The sequence below is a fragment of the Hippopotamus amphibius genome, chromosome 3 (assembly GCF_030028045.1).
Source record: "Hippopotamus amphibius kiboko isolate mHipAmp2 chromosome 3, mHipAmp2.hap2, whole genome shotgun sequence".
In the NCBI taxonomy this organism is placed as follows: domain Eukaryota; kingdom Metazoa; phylum Chordata; class Mammalia; order Artiodactyla; family Hippopotamidae; genus Hippopotamus; species Hippopotamus amphibius.
In genome coordinates this window covers 116,073,256-116,086,014 of record NC_080188.1, presented here as the reverse complement: position 1 = coordinate 116,086,014, position 12,759 = coordinate 116,073,256, and the positions used below count along the sequence as shown (strand labels likewise).

The window sequence follows — 12,759 nt, the reverse complement described above, 5'->3', positions numbered from 1 at the left end:
CAGGGAAGAAAGCTGTCAGGCTAAGAGAATCAAAGATGAGAGAGGCAAAGAATAAGGAAGAGAAAGAGTGAGTTGATGCCTTCTGATTTTTTGAGTCCAATCTGTGAAATATTTGAATCCGCTCTGGTTCTTGTGTCCCTGAACACAAGTATACTTCCAATAAGTCTCCCCTCTCCTTGAAGCCAGTTGGAGTTGGGCTCCTCTCACTTGTAGTTCAGAGGAGGTTCTAGATCCTGCCCGATTATGAAACATCTCCTGAACCCAAAGAGAAGAAACCATTCACATTAGCACCATTGGGAATGGAATCCTTTATTCTTTACTGAGAATAGGGCTCTGCAGAGCACCAAACACAGTCCACCACCATCCCTGGGTGGGAGTGCCCGACGTGTGAGTGAGTGTGTGCTTGGAGTGGGCCTGATCGATTCCTAAAGCAGCCCCAGGATTTACAATGTGGGGGCCAGGCCAACCCTGTTGTTTCCCCGATCATAAACCGAGAAATACAGCCTCAGGAAGACATCACCCAGGATCCAGGTCTCTCGTGGGTGCCAGTTCTCTGTGCCACCTTGAAAGCTGCTGAAACATAGTCCCCGATGACCCTGGGGGAGACAAAAATACACCCCAGTCAACCTGAGCCCTCATCTGCCACCCCCCTCAGTACCCACAGCCAGTAGCTTCTCATTTTTACTTTCCTCCTTTAGTAAGAATCAAAGTGGCTCTCTCAGTAGCTGCGGAAGTGGAGTGCCCATTCAGAAACCAGAATGGCCAAGACATGCGGTTGCCCAGAGGGAGGGGTGTGGATGTGGGAAAGATTGGGAGCTTGGGATTAGCAGATGCAAACTACTGTGTAGAAGATGGATAAACAACAAGGTCCATCTAAGCTTTGCGCAGTGGCAGAATCATAGCCAATGACGTTTATCCTAGGTGGAATTATTGCTAACTGAAACAAGGTCCTCGTGTATAGCACAGGAAACTGTATTCCATATACTGTGATAAAGTGTAATGGAAAAGAATAGGCAAAAGAATATACTTATGCATAACTGAGTCAGTTTTCTGTACAGCAGAAATTGACACATTGTAAATTAACTATACTTGAACACAATTTAAAAAAATTAAAAGGACAAGAATGGCCCACAGTTTCCCTGTTCTTTCCTTCTGACCCACGCTCACTGTTTTCTCTGCGGAGAATGCCCTTTCTTCTCCCTCTTCCCCACAACCTGTTCTTCAAGACTGTGCTCAGCCCCTCTAGGAAGGCTTCCTGGACACACACTCACCCTCGCTGGCCACTCCAGGCTGGGTTGGGTGACTTACCATGGGGCTCCCCTTGTCTGTAGCCCTCATCACCCCTAATCTGGACCTGGCACCACTTGGCACAGCTCCCAGAGGTGCCAATGTCATGGAGTCCAATGTATATTCGCCTCAACCCAAGCAGCCCCCCTCATGCCTCCATGAGGCTCGGGGTTTCAAATTGCTGAAATTCCCTCTCTTCCTCAAAGCCTTCTTTCAGCCCATCAGCCTCCTCTGAAGTCCCACAGGGAGCTGATATTAAGTGCCAACCCTGTGCCGGGGCTGTGCAGTCACTGTGCACCCTTTACTCACATGAGCATCCAACCTCCCCACAGAGGGGTCTGGTAGCCCAACTCACAGAGGGGGAACTGAGGCTTAGCAAGGGGAAGTTGTAGGTGAGGACTAGGGGAACCATGTAATTGATCATCCAACCAGGACTTTTTCGAGATGGGAAGGGAGACCGTTAATCATTACAGTGGGAAATACACTGAGACTGTCCCCAGCCAAGCCCACTGGTCACTTGGCCTGTTTCAGGGATAGCTAGAGCTGACTTTCCATATTCATCCATCTCAGGGCTCTGGTGGAACTGAAGCTCTTCGAGGGCAGCAGCGCTTAGCGTTTGCTTCTCCTGTGCCTTGCACCATGCCAGCACGGGGTGGTGGCTCCATTTATTCCAGGATGATGGATGTCCCAGACTGCCCTTTACTCTCAAGTGGTTGGTTTTGTGGGGGGCACTGGCCCAGCTTCAGGGGCTCCGCAGCATCTGCAGTGGTGTGGCTTGACCTGCAGAGGGCCCCCTCCTCCCAGAAGCAGCCCAAGGGTTCCTGCAAGTCCCAGATTGAGGACAAGCCCTCAGTGTTGGCCCCTCACCTTCCGGATGTAGGCTTGAGCGGGCACTGGGTAGTCCATGCCGTTGATGGTGAAGATGACGTCAGGCATGCGGGGGATCAAGTAACATGGAACCACCCACTATTAGAAAAAGAGGAGAGGTTGGCAGAGCTGATCCCTGGGGTGTGGCGAGCCCCAGAGTGACCCTGTGGAATGTTCCTTCACCTCGTAACCGACATGCCTGGCGCTGATGAACCTCTTGACGTTGTCGATTGGTTCAGTTGGGCCAAGTAGCCGTGAGGTCCCGGTATCCAGAATGGCCTGGCAGCCACGGAAACAACCAAGGAACTGCCCGTTCATGATGATGCTGGGAGACAGTGGGACAAAGTGGGCACCAGGATCCCACTGAAGTCTCCCCCCTCGCCTGCCCCCCTCTCTGACTGTCTCCAGAACAGCCCTTCAGCTCATGCCCTGACTCTGTTTCCCTTTGCTCTGCTCATGTAACCTCCTTTGATTTCCTTTCAGGCTCTCTTATGCCTCAGGGCCTTGGCATGTGCTGGTCGCCCTTCCTAGAAGACCCCCACCTCCTTTGTGTAGTTAATTACTCCTCATTTTCCAGGTTCCAGGTTAAATGTCACTTTTTCAGGGAAGTCTTCCCCCAGGCTAGATCAGTCTCCTATCTAGGTCACTCTCTCTGAAGACTCTTCCTCATTTGCAGCAAGTATTGAAGTGGCAATTCATTATGTGTGTGACGCGTTTCATGTACGTCTTCCTCACTAGATGTAAGGGCATGTTGAATCCTCAGTGCCTCCCTCAAGTGCCCAGCACACGGTGGATGCCCAATGTATCTTTGCTGAGTGAATAAATGAATGAATGAATGAATGCATAAGCCAGTGAGGGAGACAATGCATGAGGAATAACCAGAGACCTGTGTCTGGTGTCTGACCAGCAACGGGTCAACCCACACAGTGAAGATGGGGTTCTCCGGGCAGCAGATACTCAGAGTGTTGAGGAGGGAGACACAGGCTGCCCTGGGAGAGGTTGTCTCCCAGCACAGCTCCCTCACCCGGCTCAGACACTGAGACCCCTGGCCAGGTGATGCCTGAACTAGCCCAAGGGGCCTCCAAAGGACCCGTAAGCTTCTGTCTGAGGGCGTCACACAGAATCCTATCCAGTTATTGCCCCTTGTTCTCAGGCTACTCCTGGATCCCAGCTTCTTGATTCTTTCTGTCACAGCCCCTGCCCCACTGTGTGCCTAGGATTGGGGGACTGGGTGGCAATGTGTAGGGGGAGTGTCTCTTTATATGAGTTGCTTTCAGATCTCAAGAATGCAGCACACATCTCTCCACTGCTGGGGAGCTTCTCCCTAAGGAGACCAGTTTTCCCAGTTTTTCCAGGACATTCCCTGTTTTTAAACTGACACTTTTGTGTACTGAGAACTCCCTCATTCCCGTGTAGTCCTGGAGAGTTGGTCATCTCATCACAGCCCTGTTCAGGCTGGTGAAATTCTCCCTCATTCTCTTTTCATCTGACTTTAGGGTCCTCAAACCATGCCATCTGCCTTGCAGAGTGGTGTGTGCAGCCCTCTCTGGGCTCTACACCCCTGTCTGGACCCTGGTCAGGAGGCCTGGGACAATTATGAGCCTGTGGATGTTGTGTGTATCTGTGTGTTTGTGTGTTTTTGTCTGTGTCTGTGTGTGTGTTTGTGTGTGTATATGTGCCTGTGCTTACTTATATGTCTCTGTGTGTGTTTGTATCTGTGTTTTTGCAGGTGGAACATATGAGTGTATGTGTGACTGTGTGTCTGTGCAAGCATTTATGTGTGTCTGCATGTGTCTGTGTGCATGTGTGGGAGTATCACTTGGGGTGACCCTTAGAGGGAGAGGCTTACCGGTTCACAGTTACCTGCCAGAAGCGAGTTCGGGACACTGGTATCCACTTGAGCTCTCCTTTGTGGTAGCTGTGGTCCACCCCACCAAACATCACCACGCTGCCATTCTTCTTGTTGCTGAGGAAAGAAGGAAAATGGAGGGCTCCTTGTCAGAGAATAACTCCACTCACTGTCTGAGGGCTGTGGTTATCCACTCATCAGAGGTACTAGTATGATCCCCATTTTGCAGATGTGGATATTGAGGCACAGAGGGATTGAGTACCTGATCAAGGTTGGTCGGCGACTAATGAGTGGCATAGAAGAGGTCTGCAGTTGGGCAGCCTGGCCAGGCTCCGACTACCCACCCTTCTGAGAGGGCCTGGTCCCCTCCAGCCACCAGAGTGCTCAGAGATACTCTCAGAGGACACCGTGCTGGAGGGCTCTTATTCCCCCTCGTGTAGCCCATCATATATCAGAAAATCTGAGCAAAGAGGGCACTAAGGGCACGAAGGGTGTGGGATCAAGCTCACCCAGGGTTGGCTTCACTGGCTTGTGACCTGTGCTATCCATGGGCTCCCATGCTCAGCAGGGCCCCCCACCTTTGCTGTCCCTGTCTTGAAATTCCTAAATACTTTTTGAACAAGAAGACCCACATTTTCATTTGGCACTGGCTCCTGTCAGTTGTGTAGTTGGTCATGGACTCTCGGTAAAATGTTAGTGAGAAAGAAAACATTCCCGCTGTCCCTCTCTTTCCTTTCCTTCCATATCAAATCCATCAGCAAATCCTGTTGCCTTTTCCTCCAACCTGTATCCTGACACCTTCCATTGCTCTCCTTCTTGCCTCCCCGCCCTGGATCAAGTCCCTGCCTTTGAGCCCATGAGCATGGTTGTGTTCCAATAAAACTTTATTTATAATAACCAGTGCCCGGGCCAGCTGTGGCCTGGGGCCATAGTTATGCTGGGCTACACAGTCTCTCCGGACACTTCTGGATCAGGCAGTGTATAATTTTCCATGCTACTGAAAGCATCTTACAGCTGATTTAGAGAGAGGGTTTGTCCAGCTCAGACTTACGTGCTCAAGTAGAAGGCAAAGACAGGCTGAGAAATGACGCCTCTTCTCATCAGGTTGTCGAAGACAGGGATGGTCCCTTGGAGGGCCATGCTGGGGTAGCCCAGGCCCAGGATGCCATCAAAGGGTGAATGCTCTGTCACAAATTGATACTCGCTCAGGCCAAATGGCTGGAAAACATCCACAAGTTTCCCGATCTGTAGGAGAGGAGAATATTCCCACATAAAGGTATGGGTAGTGGGGCTGGGACTGGGCTGGGGTGGAGATGACATGAGGACAGAAGAGAAGCCCTGAGGCCTGGCTGTGCCCTGGGGTGACCTCAGATGGTTAGACCAAACTGGGACAGGAATTCAGGTTCCATCTGTACAGGGCTGTGGATTTTATCCAACAGCTGGTACTCATGCACACATCATCTGAAGGGAGTCACATCTTCTGTACAGGTGGGGAAACGGAGACTCAGGACAGGACCAAATGGTTTCCACTTGAGAATAAAATGTGTAGAGAGCAAGGTAGTCTTCTCTTTGGCATCACTATGATCAGATGACAGAAATGGACAGAATTCATTGCAATGCATTGTGGATTCTGCAGCTGCCCAGGAAGGCAGAAGCCCATTATACAATGTTGCTGCAAGAGTTCTTATGAAAATTCTGCTTGGGAAACAAGCTTTTAGGGATGTGTGTGTGTTAGAGAGAGAGACAGAGACAGGGGGAGAGACAGACAGAGAGAGCGAGAGTACTCAGGCCCTTTGGGGGAGGCAGGCCATAGATTTTATTGGACTCTCAAAGGCCCCCTACAGTGGAAGCCCATTTATGAGGCCCTTCCCACATCTGTGGCCCCTGCTTTCCCTGCCAACATGCCTGAAGCCCTCAGCTAACCCCAGGGGCCCAGTATCAGTTTTATCCTCTCCCTAAATACCTCACACAAGCATGAATCCTGACCGGCTAGGACAGCTCCACTGTGCTTACTAAATGCCTGACATTTCCAAGGTCCTGGATCTGTGCACCTCAGTTTCCTCCTCTGCATATTGCAGCTGATCATAGTACTTGCTGTGTGGAGTCGTTGCAGGATTAAACATGTTATTACCATGAAAGTCCCTGACACAGTCTGAGAATAGAAAAGTGGGTGCTTTTTCCCCTTTCTCCCTGCTCCCAGAAAAATGAACCTTGAGCTGTTCATGGGCAAAGGAGCTGCAAATCCACACCCCAAGCCACTCTCTGGGTTAGCCATTTGGGAGTTTGTGTGTCAGCAGGGGTGCTGTCTCCCATGGACTCACGCTGCTGGTCAGGGCTGCCACTAGGCGATGCTGGGAAAGACAGGCCCTCCCAGTTGGTCCTGCAATTGTTTTGTAAGCAGCAGATCACTCCCAGGGCCAGCCCTCACTCAACTTTGGGTTTCCACTTACCTGAACAGTGTCAAAGCCAAGAAATCCAACCATCCTCCCAGAGCCAAAAATGAGGTCTACAGGCCGGCCTGATAACCGGAAGGTGGTAGACAAGTGAGGGTCGTAGCGCTTGTGTATACCTGCAGACACAAGTGATGTGTCCCTCAGGTGCCAGGGACAGAGAAGTGGGTGAGAAGGGGAGTACAAGATGAGTAAGGGGAGGGCACTCACGGCAAGCAGTACTGTGGCAGTAGACAGAGGGCACCCACAAGTCAGAGGAGCCTGTGTCAAACAGCATCTTGAACTCCTGAGGGGGTGTTCCAATGGTAATGTTGCCAACGTAGACCAGCTATGGGCGCCAGGGAGGGGTGGTTAGGGCAGCCCTGGCTGCCCTGGCCGCCCTTGATTCCAGAGTACTGCCTATGTCAAGGTGTCCCATGTCTCCAGAAATCACTTTCCAACCACCCCACTTCACAACCTCTGCTCAGACCAGTGCTTTCATTGGAATTTTTTTTGTTCACGCAGGATCTTAGTTCATTTTTGACCAATTGACCAGGGTCCAAACCTGCGCTCCCTAAAGGACTAACACAGAGTCATTAACGCTAGACCTCCGGGGAAGCCCCAGTGCCTTCATTTGAGAAGCTCTCCAGTCTCCCCTTCAAAGCCCAGCCTGAGTGTTTCCTTCTCCAGGTGGCCCTCCTAGGTCACCCCAGGCCACTTCCTCTAAACTTGGACCATGTCCTATCAACACCACACAGTTGGCCCTTTTACTGGACATGTATTTACTCTTTGCCGTCACTCAAACTGCCCTATGCATTCTTGAAGGAGAGACAAGATCTGTTTTAAAATCAATAACAATAACCAGAGCATTAGATTTTTATGGTGTCACAGGCCATAGGATTCAGTAAATTCTTCTGGTGTCCTTTTTGGATCTGCGGAGGCTGACCTTCCTCTGCCTGGGGTTTCAAACTTGATGTGCACTTGGCTTTATCCTTTGATCACACACAGCTCACCTTTTACCTGTAACTCTGCGGCTCGCTTAGTTCGAAAGAACAATCTCCCTCACACTAATGACATATCTTTGGCACGAAATGAATGTTTCCCTGCCCCCTGGTCATTGCTGGGCCCAGTCACCACAAACCAAGAGCTGAGGATGAGAGTGCCTTCTCCTCTGGGAATGGGGTCCCTGTTCCCCAGTGTTTCTGCTTCCTGCAGGAGCCCCAGCCCAACATCCAGCCTGGCCCCTCCAGGTGAATCCTAATGCTAGGCCAGAGCACCAGGGGGCACAGTGGAGCTCCATCCTCCCAACACACTCACATCCATGTAGTTCCTCAGGGGGTGACGAGAAATATTCAGGTCTTGAGCAGCATTCTGGGATGTGTTGTCCAGGTTCTCATCCAGGAAATTTGTTAGTACAGTTTTTTCCCTGAGGGTTTCTCGCATAATCTTCACCTTCGTTAGAGGGATTCTTTCACCGAACATTGGGAAAAGGAAACAAAGAAGAGGCAGCAATCAGCTGTCCGTGTTATTGTATGACTGTCATACCTTGCATTGCAATGGTGCTGTGTATTTTCCCAGCATTTTTATGAGTGTCATGTTGCTATCAGGATGCCATGTAAAGAGCAGGGCCACGTCCTCGGTTTGAATATAGATTCTGTTCCTTAATCTTGGGCAAGTCATATGACCATTTGGAGTCTCAGATTCCCCATCAGTAAACAGGTGGAATATAATAACCCCCATCCCCCACATAGAATGTTGTGGGTATTAAGTGAGATGATGGATATAATGTACCTGACATGTAGGAAGTCTCAATGACAGCCCTTACCATTGCTATTGCCATCCCACTGTATCTTTTTCAAAGAAGCTCTGGGAAGGAGGTAAAAGGGGGATCATTAACTTCTTTTCACAAGGGTGCAATTTGAAATGCAGGGAGATTGTGACTTGGCTGTGGTCACACTGCTTTTTAGAGGTAAAACAGACTAGAAGTAGCCTTCCTAGTCTTTCTCTAGGGCTCAAGCAGAAGAGAGGGGTAAGAGAGGAAGCAAGGAGATGGGGGTATAAATTAGGGAAATTAAGAAGCTAGGGAAGCAAGGAAGATTCAAATAGAAAACAAATAAACAAACAAACAAAAACTCAGAAAGTTTTGCATGCACAGAGACATCCAAAGTGATGCAGAGATAAAAGAGAGATACAGAGATGAAGACACAGACACATTCACACCAAAATGGAGAGAGAGCAGAGAGAAGACGTAGAAGCAAATACAGGAGAAATGCTGCTCCATAGGACCACATTTACAGTTGCAGAGGTTGTGACTGAACAATTCAAAGGAATGCCATTTTCACACAGGTCATGATGTAACTGGCACCCCCATAGTTGTATAACCCTGCAGGCTAACCCCAAGACCCTTGGGCCCCACAGTGCCCGTGGCAAAGTACTCATCAATAAGTGTGAGTTGAACTTTAAGACTGTCAGGGAACGATTACATTTCCTTCTAAACCTGATGGGTGGAAGAATAAGAGGACAAGGGCTTTGTAGGTGGTGCAGTGGTTAAGAACCCACCTGCAAATGCAGGCGACATGGGTTCGATCCCTGCTCCAGGAAGATAACACATGCAGTGGAGCAACTAAGCCCATGTGCCACAACTATTGAGCCTGTGCTTTAGAGCCCGTGAGCCACAACTATTGAGCCCATGTGCTGTAACTACTGAAGCCCACGTGCCTAGAGCCCATGCTCCACAACAAGAGAAGCCACAGCATTGAGGAGCCCAGGCACCACAACGAAAAGTAGTCCCCACTCATCGCAACTAAAGAAAGCCCACGCACAGCAAAAAAGAGAGACCCAACACAGCCAATAAAAAAAAAATTTTTTATAGTAATAATAATAAGAGGACAAGAAAAACCCCAGAAAGAGAGGTGAGGCCACTTACAGTCCCTGTACTTACATGACTAGGCCCTCTGAGAGGGCCACCAGCCCGAGGATCACAAGGCACTTCATGTTTCTTTCCTGGCTCCAATTACTCAGCAAACAGCATGTAGGGGTTGCCAAGAGCTCCTGTTTATATATGCTCTGACCTGCCCTAATTGTACCCTTTAGGCCACTAATGGATCTGATAAGAAATACGAACCTCTTGATAAAATCTTTACCTCTATTGGTGTCCTTGGAGAGTGGACTTAGAAAATTCTCAGAATACAGTAATCTCAGACAATTCTCAGAATACAGTAATCTCTATCTTGGGGCTTAGCTGCAAATCCAAACTAAACTTCATGGACTAATTAAGAGTGGGGAGACTCTTGGCAACTTAGAGATAAAACACTCCTACTAACGTGATAAAAGTAGATGTTAGAGTCCATGCTTGACATTCTTGATCTCATGTGGTCTTCCTAGCAACTTCACGAGATGTGCATTGCTGTCTTCAGTTGGAGAGGAGATTGCTAGGAAGAAAAGAGGTCAAATGGCAAAGTAAAGACTTGAGGGGCAACCCAGTGACTTCTGAGTGAGTGGCTTTAGGTAGTGGGACAGATGGCACAGATCAGGGGCACTTATGATAATAATCTGCATCAAAAATCTAGGCTAGAGTAGTATTACAATTGCAGAGCTTCACTATTGGAAGAAATGTAACACATGCATCCAAAAGATACTTTATATCATCCAACAAACAATACGTGGAGGACCCTGGGGTGCTGGGGTCTGGGTTAGATGCTGGAAAGTCAAAGTTGAGTAGGCACAGGTGGTCCTTACTGTCAGGGAGATAACAGTCTAGGGCAGTTCTCACAAACTCATGACCCAGGAGGCAAGAGAAATGAATGGAAAGTCTGGGCAGGCATCATGGACACGGGGCAGGCAGCAAGTGCCCTATCAGTGGAGGCAGCCTCTCCTCAACTCTAACCAGCATCTGTCATGCTGGAAAGCAGCCTTGTTGGCCAAGTTTTCAAGAGAAGTTATAAGTCTGCATATTTATGTAAAATCCCCTGATTTTAAATGTTAGCAACTGTTTTTTTTTTTTTCTTTAAAAAAGATTGTGTGAGTCAAACCTGAAACACTTGTGTTCTAGATTCACCCTGCTAGCTATGCAGGTTTTTATTTCTGGCCTAGAGCTGGGAGTAGAGAGGGAACAGAGACAGGGTTCAATTCATGTTGGTTGAATGAATAAGAGATTGAATGCATCTTAACCATGTTAATGTTCCTTTCATTTGTAAACAAAAGTCACGAAAGTCCTATAAACCAATGCATTTAATAACGTCTACTTGCTGAGCATCTAATTCCCCAAGAGGATCCATGCCTTGAAACATTTTGTCTACCAAACCAAACATAGAAAGAAACAAGTTTTAAGCATCTTATATTCCTCAAAGAAGACTGAAGAGACCACTCACGGCTCTGCCTGAGATGAACAGCCTACCTGTTAAACAGTGATTGCAGTCAAAGTAAAGACAATTTAGTTTTATGGCTCCTTCCAGGATTCCCAGGGCCTGGGTATTCCTGTGTGAGACCTATCCAGGCCTGTCCCTTGGGTAGAACAACAGGAGATTGGCCTGGTCACCAGGTAGGTGATAGATGATGTGCTGTGTCTCCTACCCATTTTTGCACACTGTTAAAATTCAGCTTGGTGGTTCAGTCTCTATGCAGGGGATTTGACAGCACCTAGCAAATGACACACATAAATACCATTTAGCTCAGCAATGCTACTTCTAGGGATCTATGCCAAAGATACACTAGCAAAAATACAAAAAGACATACCCGCAAGCTACTCACTGCAACATTGTGTGTAAAAGCAAAAGATTAGAAATATACCTGAAATGACCATCCACAGGGAGTGTTGAATAAGGCACAGGGCATCCAGAAAAATGGGTATAAGGGGGATGGGGGAGACGTGGAATGAGTGAGATCGTCAGGCTATACTGTTAATTTTTTAAAAAGAGAGACCAGAAAAGTGCTTATAGTTTATTGCTTTTCCATACACATATGTCTATTTTCAATAAGAAAGAGTGGAAGAATAAACCAAAAGCTAATAAAAATTGTAATTTATGGGTAAGGGGCAGGGACAGAAGTGAGATGTTTCTTGTTTTATAGTTTGACTTTGCAACCATGTAAATGTGTTGCAAAAAAATAGATAAAAGAGATAAATAAACACATCTGTCAAAATTGAGAACTAAGAAAAATGAACCTAATTCTGTCAAGTGTTGACATAGGCACACAGAACAACACATTACTTAAGTGGCTTTAAAATGCAAATACTGACTCTACATTCAGAGTGGGATATTTTCTAAGGCAAAGAGAGAAACCAAGAAATACACCCTCCTTCCAAAAGAAAAGCAAAAACAAAAAAAGGAAAGAAATCTGAAACTATATCCAATACCTTATTATTGCTGATATTTGCTACTGTTATCTCGAAAGTACCATAAGTGCATAAAGTTAAAGCAAGTAAGTATTTAATGCTTATGTTGTGATGAAACGTAACTTTCAGTTGATGAGAGAAAAGAGATTTAAGTGTCAACCAAAAAGCTTAATATAAATCCTGTTGTCTTAAAACTTGAACTGGAAGTTTAAGCTTGTACCAATGAATTATTTTCCTTTTTTTAAAGGAAAATCTGTACTTCTTGGCTCTGACCACTGAGAAACCTAGAAGCAATGGCAACTTGATAACAGTGAGTATCCTGAGGCCTGGTTTGTGGGCTCTAAATACCCTTTCCCCACCAGAGGATTCAGGGATTCTTGAAGAGATGGCTGATTTCAGGGCTGGGCCAAGAATTACACAAGATAAACCTGGGAATCTTGAAGGACCACAAAGTTGAGGGCCTTCAAAGACCACCAGGGGCCAGACAAAAAGTTTCAGAATGCATATGAAGAGTCCAAAAGTGGGACAATTTCAAAATATGAGGGAAGGGGAAAGGGCACATACTTTGAAAGAAGCCCAAGGACATGACATACACTGAGTAGAACCAAATGGGTCCAAGATGGTGGATAGGTTGACATCCACTAGATCCTGAACCTCAGTAATACAACCATAAGAATCAAAAAGTGTATGGTGAGGGAGAAGAATCAAGATGGTGGAGTAGGAGGACGTGCGCTCACTCCCTCTTGCAAGAGCACTGGAATTACAACTAACTGCTGAAAAATCATCAACAGAAAGACACTGGAACTCCCAAAAAAACCACCCCATATCCAGGGACAAAAGAGAAGCCGCAATGAGACAGTAGGAGGGGCAAAATCATGTTAAAATCAAATCCCATAAATGCTGGGTGGGTGACTCACAAGCTGGAGAACAGTTATACCACAGAAGTCCTGAGGGTTCTGAGCCCCACATCAGGCTTCCTAACCTGGGGGTCCAGC

At 47.5% G+C, this 12,759-nt stretch overlaps 1 protein-coding gene across 1 annotated transcript; it reads right to left on the bottom strand.

Annotated features, from left to right (window-relative positions):
- Positions 1 to 383: 383 nt before the first annotated feature.
- On the bottom strand, positions 384 to 11,013 carry LOC130848920 (pregnancy-associated glycoprotein 2-like). Its single transcript, XM_057727343.1, has 10 exons — positions 10,829 to 11,013; positions 9,374 to 9,863; positions 7,750 to 7,900; positions 6,664 to 6,781; positions 6,454 to 6,572; positions 5,055 to 5,248; positions 4,004 to 4,120; positions 2,338 to 2,479; positions 2,155 to 2,253; positions 384 to 596 (listed from the first exon to the last, which is right to left on the bottom strand). The coding sequence occupies exons 2-10, from the start codon at positions 9,424 to 9,426 to the stop codon at positions 444 to 446; spliced, it is 1,146 nt and encodes a 381-aa protein (XP_057583326.1). The 5' UTR covers positions 9,427 to 9,863; positions 10,829 to 11,013; the 3' UTR covers positions 384 to 443.
- Between the last annotated feature and the right edge of the window lie 1,746 nt (positions 11,014 to 12,759).

What these genes read in the sequence shown, in the direction of transcription:
- LOC130848920 (XM_057727343.1), bottom strand. Translation starts at nt 9,426, where the DNA reads ATGAAGTGCCTTGTGATCCTCGGGCTGGTGGCCCTCTCAGAGGGCCTA. An exon ending in CTCTCAGAGGGCCTAGTCAT is followed by an intron (nt 7,901 to 9,373) that starts GTAAGTACAGGG and finishes GTTCGGTGAAAG; the next exon opens with AATCCCTCTAACGAAGGTGA. An exon ending in CCAGGCATGTCGGTTACGAG is followed by an intron (nt 2,254 to 2,337) that starts GTGAAGGAACAT and finishes TTTTTCTAATAG; the next exon opens with TGGGTGGTTCCATGTTACTT.